The following is a 13255-nucleotide window of genomic DNA, read 5'->3' as shown; positions in this document are numbered from 1 at the left end:
GAGCCTCTTCACATTATATATTTATTTTCTCTAGGGATTATAATATAAATCCTTAATTTAGCACAATCTACTTAATATTGTACCACTTCACAGAGACTACAGAAAGGAGGAGCCTAAATGGCATGTGTGGTTGCATGAGTTGTGTATTTTATGTGAAGTGCTATCTTTCATGATATAATTTTCATTAATAGTATGTGTTTTGGGTTATATTGTTGGCATTGCACATGTTATGTAATTCTCTGGATTCTGTTATAAGAATGTTGATTTTTTTAAAACACACTCTTAAAAACTACTTGCTTTTGAACATTCTCCAGAGTCCTCAGGATTTTTTTGTTTTGTTTTGTTTTTTGCCAGATGTTAGCCAGATGTTAGGATCTTACTTCAACATATTGACTATTTCTTTAAGCCTCAGTTCCTTTATCTGAAAATGGGGATAAAAATAGTACAGTACTTACCTCATAAGATTGGTAAGAGGACTAAATGAGATAATTTGTTTGAAGGACTCAGAACAATTTGACATATAGCAACCATTCAGTAAATATTAACTGTATTGTTATGATTGGTGATCAGTAATATCTTTCTTATGAGGTAATCAATATTAAACTAAATGGTAAATTGTAGTTGGAAGATTATATTAGGTAAGTAAACAAGTATAAAAGCATGCAAGGCTTTATAGGCCATGACAAGGAATTTGAATTTTATCATGAAGGCATATGGAAGCCATAGATCTTTAAAGACACAATTTCGAGAGACTATTGTGGCTTCATCACTGTGTGGGAAATTGTGTGTTGGGAAACACAGAGACTACTTAAGAAGACATTGCAAATAGTCAAAGTAAGAGTTGATAGAAACCTGAATTAGGGTGATAGCAAGGAAATGGAGGAACAGAATCAGTTAATCTGAGCTATGTTTTTGAGGTAAACTCTACAAGACTGATAGATAATATGAATAAGCTATTAGGTGTTATTTGTTGAGATAAAGGGCTGATTTTAGAGGGAATTAATTATTGAATGTGTTTTGAATGTGCCAAGTTTGAAGAATACCTATAAGACTTCCAAGTGAAAATGATAAATTTGAAAGTTATCAGCATAGAGATTGATATTTAAAGCCATGAACGTGATCCACTTCAGAAGAGAAAATAGAGATGGGAAGGGGACCTAGTATCAAGTCCTCAACAACTCAGAGTCTGAAAACAAAACTAAGAAGAAGTAATCAGAAAGCTGGAAGAAAAATCAAGAGAGCTTTAGACAACATAGGGGAAAAAAAAAAGAGATATCTTCAGGATATCAGGAGAGCTTTAGAGAATCTGTAAATCAGAAAATATGAAAAAAAAAAAGATTTCAAGAAGGAGAAATGATCAGCTGTGTTAAATGCCATTGAGAGTTCAAGAAAGATTAGAACAGAAAAAAGTGTCCTTTGTATTTATCATCATAGAAGCTTTTGTTAGGGAGAGTTTCAACAGGTGGGTGAGAACAGTAGAGTTGAAATCCATATATAAATAAAAAATTGTTAAATAGAAAAATTAATAAAAGGTGAATAAAAGGACATAGTACAGGGAGACAACTCTCACAGTAGTTTTCACTCTAAAATCGAACAGGAAAAATGGAATGGTAGCTAGAGGGCAATGAGGGTCAAGGGAATGTTGTTGTTCTTGCATTGGTGGTGGTAGAGGTGGTTATGGTACTTTAAACATGGCTGTGAATGATCCAGTAGTGAGGGGATGATAAAGGAGAAAGTTAAGGTAATTGCAGAAGTGAAGCTAAAGGGGGATGGGACCAAAGCACATGTAAAAAATTTGGCCTCTGCTGAAAGAAGGGATGCTTCCTTCATTGTATCAGGGTAGAAGAAGATGCATGAATATACCGACAAGTATATAAATTTGGTTATGGAAATATGAGAACATTTCCATCACTTGACTTCTGTTTTTACTATAATGAATGAAATGAATTATAAAGTCTTGAAACAAAATATACATACAAAGAAGGCTTTCCTGTATATTCTGTGTTAACTGTCCAGTGGATGTTGAGGGGTGTGACAAAATGCTTTGCTCTATTTTCCCCACTCATTACTAAATTATGTGGCTATTTGAACACTATGCCACTGATGGAATTAAAGAGATAAAATAAACTCCTTGTTTTCCATATCAAATATAATGAAAAAACAATAACATATCGTTCTTACTCTTTGTCAGGCCCTGTTCTAATAATTATATATTATACTTTGCCAGGCTTTTTTCATTTTATTAATTCACTTAATCCTGTTAGATCCCTATAAATTGGGTATTATCATCCACAGTTATCAGACTGAAGCCCAGAGAATATAATAACTTGCCTACACTTAGTAAATAGTAGAACTAGATTCAAATCCAGCCAAATTGTCTCCAGATTTTAGGCTTTCACCACTAGGCAAAGGACATTGATCTTGAGCAACAGATTCACTCTTCCATTCATCTACTCATCCATCCAACAAATATATTTATTGGCATTTACTATTTAGTTAAGCCCACTACCCCTCTAAAAAGAAAACCCTACTCTCTGCAAAATACTAAGAATGGAGGATGAAAAAAAAAAGAAAAGTACAGTCCGTACCACTAAGGAAATTATATCTAGCTTGCTACTATGGCTAAGAATTACTACATAGAGCTTTAGTATAAATGAAATGTGTGGTAAATTCTATAAGGAAGGGAGTGATATGAGAATTTAAAAACTATCCACTCTTATTTAAAGAATAAAGAAAAGTGACATGTGAGGAGACCTTGAAAAATGCATAGAATTTGAACTTATGTAAATAGGGAAAACAACATACTGGACAAAACATTAAATAACATAAGCAAAAGCCCAAAGATGGAAAGATGTGACACATGTATAGGGGAAAAAAATGGAGCTCTTTTCCTATAATATAGGATCCTAAGCTTAAGGGTAAAGAACCATGAAGGTTTTGTTTTCCTTTGTTTGGGTAGAAGGCATGACATGATTAGAGTCCTAGTTTTAAAAGATGAATTGTATAGCAGTGAGTGATATCTTGAAGCAGAGAAGGAAACTGGGAGGTTTTTAAAAGTGCTAATGGGATTATGTTCAACCAACGACTGAGAAAAATGTCAATCATTTTTGGCCAAAAATAATTATAGTTAGTATACACAATGAAGTACAGCTTCTATCTTCAAAGAGCCTCCAGTTTCACCAAGGAGGCAAGACTTACTTACATTAAACTATTAAGGGACAAACATATATATATTGGTAACTGTGATGTTGTGATTTATAACAAGAAAGATACATTTGGTCTTTGTCCCCAGTTGTGGCATAGAGCTCCTGACACTTCCTAAGTGATGAGAGCAGAGCAACAAAGACGTCTTTTGTTATGTTAGTGAGGTGACTTTTGGAACTCATCTAAGGATGGGGGCTGGTTTCCAGGGGAATCAACCACATGATTAGAGGGTTAGAACTTTCAATCCCAAACCTGACCTCTGGGGAGGGAAGAGTAGCTGGAGATTGAGTTCAGTTGTCAACGGCCAGTGATTTGATCAATCACACCTGTGTAATGAAGCCTCCATAAAAATCCAAAAGGACTGGGTGCAGAGAGCTTCCAGACTGGTGAACACATGTAGATTCAGGGAGAGTGATGTGCTTAGAGAGAGAGCATGAAAGCTTCTCACCAGTCCCTTGCCCTATGCATCTTTTCCAGTCCCTTGCCCTATGCATCTTTTCCCTCTGGTTGTTCCCGAGTTATATACTTTTATAACAAACCAGTAATTTACTAAATTAAATGTTTGTCTGAGTTCTGTGAGCTGCTCTAGCAAATTATTTGATAACAAGGAGAGGGTTGTTGGAATCTCCAATCTATAGCTGGTTGGTCAGAAGCACACATGATAAGATGGACTTGTTGCAGGAAATGGGGTGCAAGAGAATGGTCACATCCCAGGTCTTGGGCAAGTCCTTGGGACAGACCACCAAGTGAGGTTCCTTGGCTTTGCACAGGAAAGTATTCAAGAGCGAGCAGAAATAGAGTGAAAGCAGAATTATTCAGGGAGATATACACTCCATAGACAGAGTGTGGGCTGTCTCAGAAGGCGAGAGGCCCCAGGATATAGGGTTGTTAGCTTTATGGGCTGGGTAATTTCATAGGCTAACAAGTGGGAGGATTATTCCAACTATTTTGGGGAAGGGGCAGCGATTTCCAAGAATTAGGCCACTGCCCACTTTTTGGTCTTTTATGGTCAGCCTCGGAACTGTCATGGCACCTGTGGGAGTGTCATTTAGCGTGCTGATGTATTACAGTGAGCATCTAATGAGGCTCAAGATCTACTGGAAGTCGAATCTTAAGTCATCTTGGGCCTAGTAGGTTCTAACCAGTTTTTGTTTATCCTCAAGTACTGTGGCATTCTTTTAAATGTTGTGCCCTGCCCCCTTCCCTCCTATCTCAGACTTGTGGTTAGCATCCAAAGAGAGAAGGGGGCGGGCAAGCTGGTAGGACTGAGCTCTTAACCTGTGGGATCTGATCCTATCTCCAGGTAGGTAGTGTCAGAATTAAGTTGAATTGTAGGACACCCAGCTTGTGTCAGAGCATCGCTTGGTGGTATGAGAAAACTCCCTCACTCCACACAAACCAGAACCTTTAGGAACATTTTAGTGTTGTGTTTTCTATCCCTGATCTTTTATTCTTGGCCAGGTTTCCCATGTCAATGTTTACACATAAAATTAAATTTACCCATAAGAGTACCTTTTCTAGGTAGTTGTTCCAGACCACACCCTATTTACTCTAGACTTGAAATTCTGGCTTTCTTCCCTCTGAGTCTCTAGTGACTTGCTTTAGACTCAAACTCTTAATGCTTATTTTTGGACACTTTGGCTTTCACTTGCTAGCCTTGTTTTTCTACTTTGCTGTAGGCTCTGCTTCCTTTTCTAATGTTAATATTCCTGTGGCCTCTAGTGAAAATCCTACCTGTTCACTTCTTTCCTACTGCCTGACTAGCCCACAGGTTCTGCCCTTCTTCATGGCCACCTTAACTTCCATAAATGTTCCACCATCCGATTTGGCATTATGACATATAAAAACTTTAAGAGAATCTTCTATTAGAAGATTAAAAGATTAGAAAAGATGAAACCCTCATAAACTAGAGTTAGAAGAGATTCAATTTCAATAGAGAGAGGGAATCAGTCAAACGTGGGAAACATCTTTTCTGAAGATTAATAAGCATTCTTTTTTTACCACCTGATCCTAAATTCATCAACTCGTTTGTCAGAAAATAAATAATGAACAACAATGTGATTCAGGTTTTTATATTGGATAGCTTGGCTCTGATAACAAATAAACCCAGAAACATATATTGATCAAATATAATTCCCTTTTATTTCTGGCTTCCATAAGAGTCCAAGTTGGATAATCCTGGTCAGTGAGTACTTTTTCAAGCAGTGATTCAGGGAGCCAGAGTCCTTCTACCTTGTAGATCTACCATCTTCTACCACTTTATCCTAATCTCTTTTCAGTGGGTCAGAAGAAGAAAGAAAATATAGAGGAAGCACATTTGTTTCTTAATAGCCTTGGACCAGAAATGACACATATAACTTTTGCTGACACTGTCCTAGAGAAGACTTAGTCTCACAGCCACACATAATAGCAGAGGAGGCCGAGAGATTTCATTTCTTTGAGTATCCAGTGGAGGGAAAAACAATTTTTAAGGCAGCTATTAGTTTCCACCAGAGTTAAGAAAAATAAGGTAAAATGAATTACAAAGTCCTTTGCAAATATGAGATAATAACTATATGTAAAAATTATATATATGATTAAGTAATAAGTATAAGGTAAAATGCTGCTACTGAGTCAGTGCAAGTTAAATAATTGTGAGAGATAATAAAGGAAATATAGGAATCAGTGCATTTCTTTGTTAAAATATTCCAATAGTGATTTTTCTCTCCAAAATCATGATTAAATCACAAATTGAAAAGGAATATCAGCTGGGAAAAATGCCCCTTAATAAAGTAAATAACAGGTTCTTGTCAATTTTATTAATGTGGCTTTCAGAACAATTGGGACAGAAAATAAACTGTGCTTAACACTTGTATAATGGATTATATTTGTCTGCTGTGTGATGTAGGTCAGAAAGAGTCTGAAGATAAAACTGAGGATGAAGAATTGGATGTCAGTTTTAGGATATCAGTGTTCAAACTACCAATACATACTTCAGATTCATTGAGGTATGCTGCAGTATTGAAAGCAAAAGAACAAGATTCTTTTCCTATGTATACCCAGCCACTTTCTACCACTTATCAAAAACCAGTAATTAAAATAAAAGACATGCTGTTGGAGAAGAGTGTAAGAAGAGAGTTTTTTACAACACAAAGAACTGGTATGAAACTCCAAGCACTTTATGATATTGATAAATATTGCTCAGAACAAAAGAAGCAGGCAAGCTATAAAAATAAAGTAACAGCTGTAAGCATGGCACAAGTGGACCAAGAACGAGTTAGATTAACTATTCAAGAAAATTTAAATAAGAAAATATATGCTACGCATAAACTAACTGCAAGAGATAATAAGACCATTCAGAATGGTTTACAACGACTTCGGCAGGACAGATCCAACTACCTTGAGAAAGTTAAAGAGAGGAGAGTTCTGTTTCTGGAAGAAAAAAAACAAAAGGCTAAAGACCGTTTATTAATTCAAAACTTAAATAATGAGTGCACTCTTTTGACCAAAGGAATGACTAAAATTGACAGATTGAAGAAGAAGCAGGCTGTCTTAAAAGAGAAGAGCCTAATTGTTCAGCAAAAACTGGCAACTGAAAAATATCAAAAGGATTTACTTAAACAAATGAAGGAAATTAGGTAGGTACAGTTTTGATATAATAGAAGCTTTTACGTTGTTGGGGAGGAAAAATTTTCCTCTGCCTTCTAGGTTCTCCTGGCTGGTTTAAGAAGTAAATTGATGTGAGACAGATTAACAGGAGAAAATCAAACAAAAGTTTAATAACATCTACACGTGGGGGAGACCCAGGAAAACTGAGTAACTCCCCCAAGTAGCTGAAGCCATCACCTTAAATACCATCTTCAGCTAAAGACAAAAGGAGGTGTTGAGGATGGAGAACCAATTATGAGAGGTTACCAGGAAAAGCACAGTAAACAAGGGTAAGGTTGTCATACAGATCTGTCACTGTCTTCTCCAACAAGTTTCTAGAGGTTTGGTCATCCTCCTCTTCCTCAGCTTGCAGAGTTGTAAAATAGCTCAAAGAGATGAAAAGACACAGATAATTCTAAAGGGTACACCAGACAGGACCCCCAGTAATTGTTTTTTACCCTTTTTTACCCTTGTGTGTCTTTCACACAGTTTTTTTTTTTTTTTTTTTTTCTTCTGATATTAGATTGAAGCTTATCAGCCACAGTTTTATGCCGGTTATATTTTAAGTGGCCAAACTGTGAATACATATGTTTAAGGCTTATCTAGAAATACTTAAAGATCATTATAACTGCTTATTTCATTTACATTTTTAAATGCTATTGTTTAAAAAAAGTAGTCTGTACTAGAAAGGAGTGTAAAATAAGAAAGCATTTGTCTTTTCCTAGCTATAAGCAAATTTAAAACTATTTACTGAGGTACTTTATATAATATCTTTTTAAGCATGAAAAATATATTTTTCTCCTCCAAAATTTAAAAACATTTTCCTTAACGTGTACTTTGTGTGTGTGTGTGTGAGAGAGAGAGAGAGAGAGAGAGAGAGAGAAAGAGAGAGGGAAAGATTTTGGAAATAATTTTTTTATAATTTAATAGAAAATATATTTTGGAAAAGAGAATGAAAGCTAGTCTGGTATATCAAAATGTAAGTCTAGCACAAATCAATGTTAAAGAAATTTAAACAGCTTAGTTTTATTACATCAAATTGAATGTCTGGCCATCATTAATCTGTAGAGGATACAGAGTCAAGTGAGCTTCCTAATGTGTATTAACTGAATTATCTTCTCTTGTAAGCTGCTGCAAAGATATTATCCTTGAGAGTACACAGGAATAAGGCAATGTTCTGGTTATGTCAATAATGTATCCTAAAAGACATTACTGAGTTTTATTATAAATGTTTTCAAGTAAAGATTGAGTATCAATGTGCAGAAAAGAGCTGTGACTCAAAAAAGTAAAATCTGTCTAGAGACTTCAGAAGTTTCTCAGTTCTTTTTCTGCCGATTGGTTCTTCATTAACGTATCAAACACTTCACCTAAAAGCATTCTGGTGAATCTCAATAACTAGTGAAGTCATTACTGAGAATATAGCTTCCTGATCCTGCTCTGGAATGAGGAAAAATGAATGAAGAAAGGGGAACTATAAAGCTCTAGTTTAGGACATTGATAAAATACCCATAGGAGTGTTTAAGAATGAACTAAAAAGAGACTTTAAAATGAAAGAATTTCTATATCAGGTAAAAGCTGGTCATAAGTTTCCCCAAATATTCTTGTCCCTACTCTAAAAAAGTGATGACACTGCTCAGGGCAAAACAGCATCGTGTCCATTTTGAAGTAGAGTATCATTTAGCTTGGAAGATCTGGCACCTAAGGCAGTTATCCAATTACATCATCTTCTTCTTGTCCTTATTTTTGTCATCAGTTGACCTTCTTGACTACCCTCTTCATTCCCTGTGGTCTTTATATCCTGATATACAAAGCTTTTGTTTTTCCAGCTTCTGCCATTATCACTGTTAACTTCCAAATTCATAAGAACAACCCTCCCAATTGCCTAACCTAACCTAAACATTTTTGGATCCCAACACCCTTTAAACTCATTTCCATAGATATATAAATGCCACCTCATCACTTGGAACGGCACCACCTCTTAAATTTTAAACTCATATATTTACTTATGGCTAAAATCTTTATCTTTTCAACTCTTTTTTTCCTTTACTTTCACCACATGTATTCTTCAAATATATTGTGACACTCATCCCTCAAATAACCTTTCTTATAGACTTTCTAGTGTAGCTTCCAGGGTTCTTTAATTCGATCATTCTTTTTTCCATTTCACCCAGTGTCTCTGATGTCTTTTCCTTTCATTGCCTCCACCGTGCTAACTGCCTCAGCCCCTACCTTGGAACAATCCAATTATCTATCTTCATTTTTTGTATTCAGGTAAAAATGGCTAGAAGGCATCAGTGACTTGTAGATTTATGCTGATGTCAATGCTATGGCCTCCAACTTCAGCTGCTCCCTCAGGTGCTTGTTCTTTCTCCCATTGCCTACAAAAGTGATTTTAAACCTCATCAACTATAGAGCTTCCTATGCACATACCACCTCTGACCTTTCCTTCTCAACAAGTCACTCTGCCCCAAAGGAATTTTAGGCTTTCAAGCTTGAATTTGTTCAATTTTCCAATTCCCTATCTATAAAATTCTACATATCCTATATTTATCCTCATTTTCTTTTCTACTGTCTCAGGATTAGGTTCCCATTTTCCTGTTAAGAGCTAATAATCCCTTTGTTTTTTGCTCTTAGTAAGCCTGGAAGTGGGTAATGCAAGACCTCTGTGCTAGGCAGAATTATGGCCCCCAAGAAGATACCATGCCCTGATCCCTAGGACTAAGAATAGGATAAGAGATGGTGGGGGAGGGGAAATTTTCCCTCTTTCCCCTATTAGTTCCTTTGGCTGGCAAGTAAAATAGCATAAGGCAGATTAACAGGAGAAAATCAAATTTATTACATGTGCAAAGGGAATCCATATAAGTATGAAGTGTTCCAAAGTCAGCAAGGCAAGGTAAGGTATACATATACTCTGGACTAAGGAGAAGAAGGTAGGGGTCTGAGGCTTCAAGGGGAAGTAAGATTATTCACAGGAAGAGCAAAAATAGGTAATGTTTGGTAAAAACATGTTTGCTGGGCCATCCTAAGACAATGAGGCACTTTGATCAAATGGGCTTTGCTAGGTTCCTCCCTGTCTACAATGCCTAATACTTTACTATAGAAACTATGGTGACAGCTTCTTCCTGGGACAGGCCCCATATTTTAATTTCATTTAGGCAGTAAGGGGGAAGTTCAAAGGTTCTTTTGGGCCTGGATTGTTTTTAGCTCAAAATAATTCGCATACCAGAGTGGCATATCTTCGGGAAGCCTGCCCTTGTCCCCATCAATACTACACTCATGGATATGCTACCTTACGTGGCAAAGGGACCCTGCACATGTAATTGAGGGTTGACCTTAAAATAGGAAGATTATTCTGGATTATTCAGATGGGCGCAACATATTCCATGAGCCTTGAAATGCAGAGGCAGGAGAGAAAGTCAGAGGGAGTCAAAGTAGGAGAAAGACTTGACATGACACGGCTGACTTGAAAATGAAGGGAGCCATGTAGAAAGAGTGAGAAGGAAATGAATTCTGACAACAACCAGCGATCTTGGAAAGAGGACCTCAAGACCTGGATGAGAACTGTGGCCCCGGCTGACACCTTGATTTCAGTCTTGTGAGAACCCAAGCAGAAAATCCAGCTGAGCCATGCTGTGCCTGGACTTCTGACCCATGGAAATTATGAGATAATACATGGTGGTTGTTGTAAGCCAATACATTTTATAGTAGTTTGTTTTATAGCAATAGGAAAATACAGACTCTTTTTTTCTCCTTTCTTACGATTGCTTTGGTTATTCCAGGACCTTTGCATTTCCATGTACAATTAGCTTTTAAAACATTCAAATTACCTAAAGTTAATACATTTAAAATAAATGGTAATCTAAATTTAATCACATATATATTTAAAACAAATTTAAATGTTAATTTCTACCCAAAAGGCTCTTTGCATATTAATTTGGGGAGAACTGACATCTTAGTAATATTGTCTTCCAATCCTTGAACACGATATAACTCTCCATTAATTTAAATTTTCTTTAATTTTTTTCAGCAATATTTTATCATATTCAGGTATAGGCCTTGCATGTTTTTTATTAAACTTATGTCAAAGTATTTATTTTTTGATGGTATAGTAAATGGAATTTCTTAATTTCATTTTTCCAATTGTTCGATTCTGGTATATATAAATATTGATATAATAGATTATTATGTTTTTCACTCTTCAATTCTTTTAAATAGTTTGTTTTTTTACATTTTGTCCAAGTTTATAATTGTTTTCTGTAGGAGGGCTATTTCAATAAATGTCTTAGGCTGAATTAGTACCATTAATTAATTACATGTGCAAGGTCTATTTTTCTGTGACTTCTACTCTGCTGCATGACCAGACATGACTACTCTCCAGAGCTCCTATTTCAAAAGAGTTGTAGCTAATTTTCATTGAGTAATTATTAAATACCAGCCTTCCTCTAAGGATTTTAAATGTATTAGCTCATTTACTCCCTACTAAACCCTATGAGTTGGATTGTCCCTTCTTAAAGGTGAAGAAATGATGCACGTAGAGCTTAAATAACTTGTCCAAAACTCAATCAGTAAGTTGCAGATCTGGATTTCAAATCCAAGCAGAATGGTTTCACTATGTGTACTCCTACCTATAAGCCATTGTTTCTTTATATTCAACTCCCTAGGCATTTCCATATAGATAGCCAGGCTCTTTAAACTCAGTATTACCAAAATAGAACTCTAATCTTTCTTCACATCTGGCTGCTCTTAAGTTTCCTATCCTGATGAATGCCAGTTATCCATACAATAAAATAAATTATTAAATGTTAGGTAATCCTCTAAGGATTTTAAATGTATTAACTCATTTAGTCCTTTACTAAACCCCATGAGTTGAATTATTCCCTTTTTAAAGATGAAGAAAATGAGATAGAGAGAACTTAAGTAACTTGTCCAAAATCACATAGTCAATAAGTTGCAGACTTTCTAGACTTAGGCCTCTCTTCCACTCCCTAAGTTCACATTTCTGAGTATACTTAAATACAAATAAATATATGTATTTCATTTATATGTTCATATACTTTTATTTCTCTTTACTTTCCATAAGCTTCTCAAAATTATATCATGTCTTATTTATCTTTATGTTTCCAGGATCTAGGGATAGTGCCAAGCATTATAATACATAACTCTTGAATGAATGAGGATGAATGAATGAATTTTCCTAAGACCCATGACATTTCTCAGGTTTGCCAGAGTAACCTGGTTCACCTTTCTCTAACTTAGTAAGAGTCTGCTAGGGCTACCATAACAAAATACCACAGACTGGGTAACCTAAGCAACAGAAATTTGTCTTCTCAAGTTCTGGAGACTAGAAGTCCAAGATGAAGGTGTTGTCAGGTTTGGTTTCCCCTGAGGCCTCTCTCCTTGGTTTGAAGATGCCTGCCTTCTCACTGTGTCCTCACATGGCCTTTGTTCTGTGTATACACATCCTTGGTGTTCCTTCATCTTCTCATAAGGACACCTCTAAAAGGCCTTTCTCCAAATACAGTCACATTCTAAGGTACTGTGGGTTAGGATTTCAACATGTAAATTTGTGGAGGTCATAGTTCAATCCCTAGTAGAGTCCTAGAAAGAGCTTGGATTTAATGAGGCTTAAGTAAATGTTCTGCAAATCATGGCATAGTTTGGTTAGATGCCTCTTTGGGAATCTAAGCCAGAGTTTGTAAAAATTCTCAGTTATAGCTAATAGAAAACTTAGAAATATTAGCCCAAGATGAATATTATTTAATGATATAATAATATTTTAAGCAATAAGTGGAGTTCTATCTTTTTCCCATTTTGTATATATCTATTTTGAAGGCATTTAATTATCATTAACAATTAGATTGATTGTTATGGTTTTAGTCATTTAGAAGTATCTCATTCTGTTACCTTACTTTTTTCTTCTTAGGGCTCAAGAAATATATAAAAGACACTGTGAAGAAAAGTTTGTTAATGATATGATTGCCTTTCAAAAAGCTTGTGAAAGATTTCAAGATGCTAAAACAAAAGCTGCAATTGTGAAAAAGAATTTAATCCTTAAAGTTCCCGATGGAATGACAAAGTGAACCAATGCCACATCACATTCTATGGTCATTTTGAATTATGGCCATTATTTTTAGTTAAAGGACTTTGAAATAATACTGTAAAAGAAGAAGTACTCTATGTCACAAGATGGATTTGTATGTAAATCTTCTAAAAATATAAAGAGTGATTAAAATGTTTCTCTTCTCGATCATAATTTAACTTAAATCAGGTTGAGTTGGCTCACCTAAAGGTTCCTTACATAACCAGATATCCAAGGGACAATGTAAAGTGATTTAATTTATTGCAGGAAATACTGCAAAGGCATTGCTTGTATTGTTTCATATCCTGAGTACAGCAATTTGTAAGCCATTCTCAGTTTCTCTGG

At 35.6% G+C, this 13255-nt stretch overlaps 1 protein-coding gene across 2 annotated transcripts in view; it reads left to right on the top strand.

The window, feature by feature from the left end:
* Window positions 1-12911, top strand: part of LRRIQ3 (leucine rich repeats and IQ motif containing 3) — a 198743-nt gene extending 185832 nt beyond the window's left edge. The window contains exons 6-7 of one of the 2 annotated variants that reach the window (XM_007182950.2): window positions 6092-6821; window positions 12755-12911. In XM_007182950.2, the coding sequence (XP_007183012.2) occupies window positions 6092-6821; window positions 12755-12911 (887 nt within the window). The remainder of the gene's footprint in view (window positions 1-6091; window positions 6822-12754) is intronic. The other variant, XM_028166711.1, reaches the window with a different exon arrangement.
* The last annotated feature ends 344 nt before the right edge of the window (window positions 12912-13255 follow it).

Source organism: Balaenoptera acutorostrata, chromosome 1 (genome assembly GCF_949987535.1).
Source record: "Balaenoptera acutorostrata chromosome 1, mBalAcu1.1, whole genome shotgun sequence".
Classification (NCBI taxonomy): domain Eukaryota; kingdom Metazoa; phylum Chordata; class Mammalia; order Artiodactyla; family Balaenopteridae; genus Balaenoptera; species Balaenoptera acutorostrata.
The sequence above is the reverse complement of the archived record's forward strand: the minus strand, read 5'-3'. Positions and strand labels throughout refer to the sequence as shown.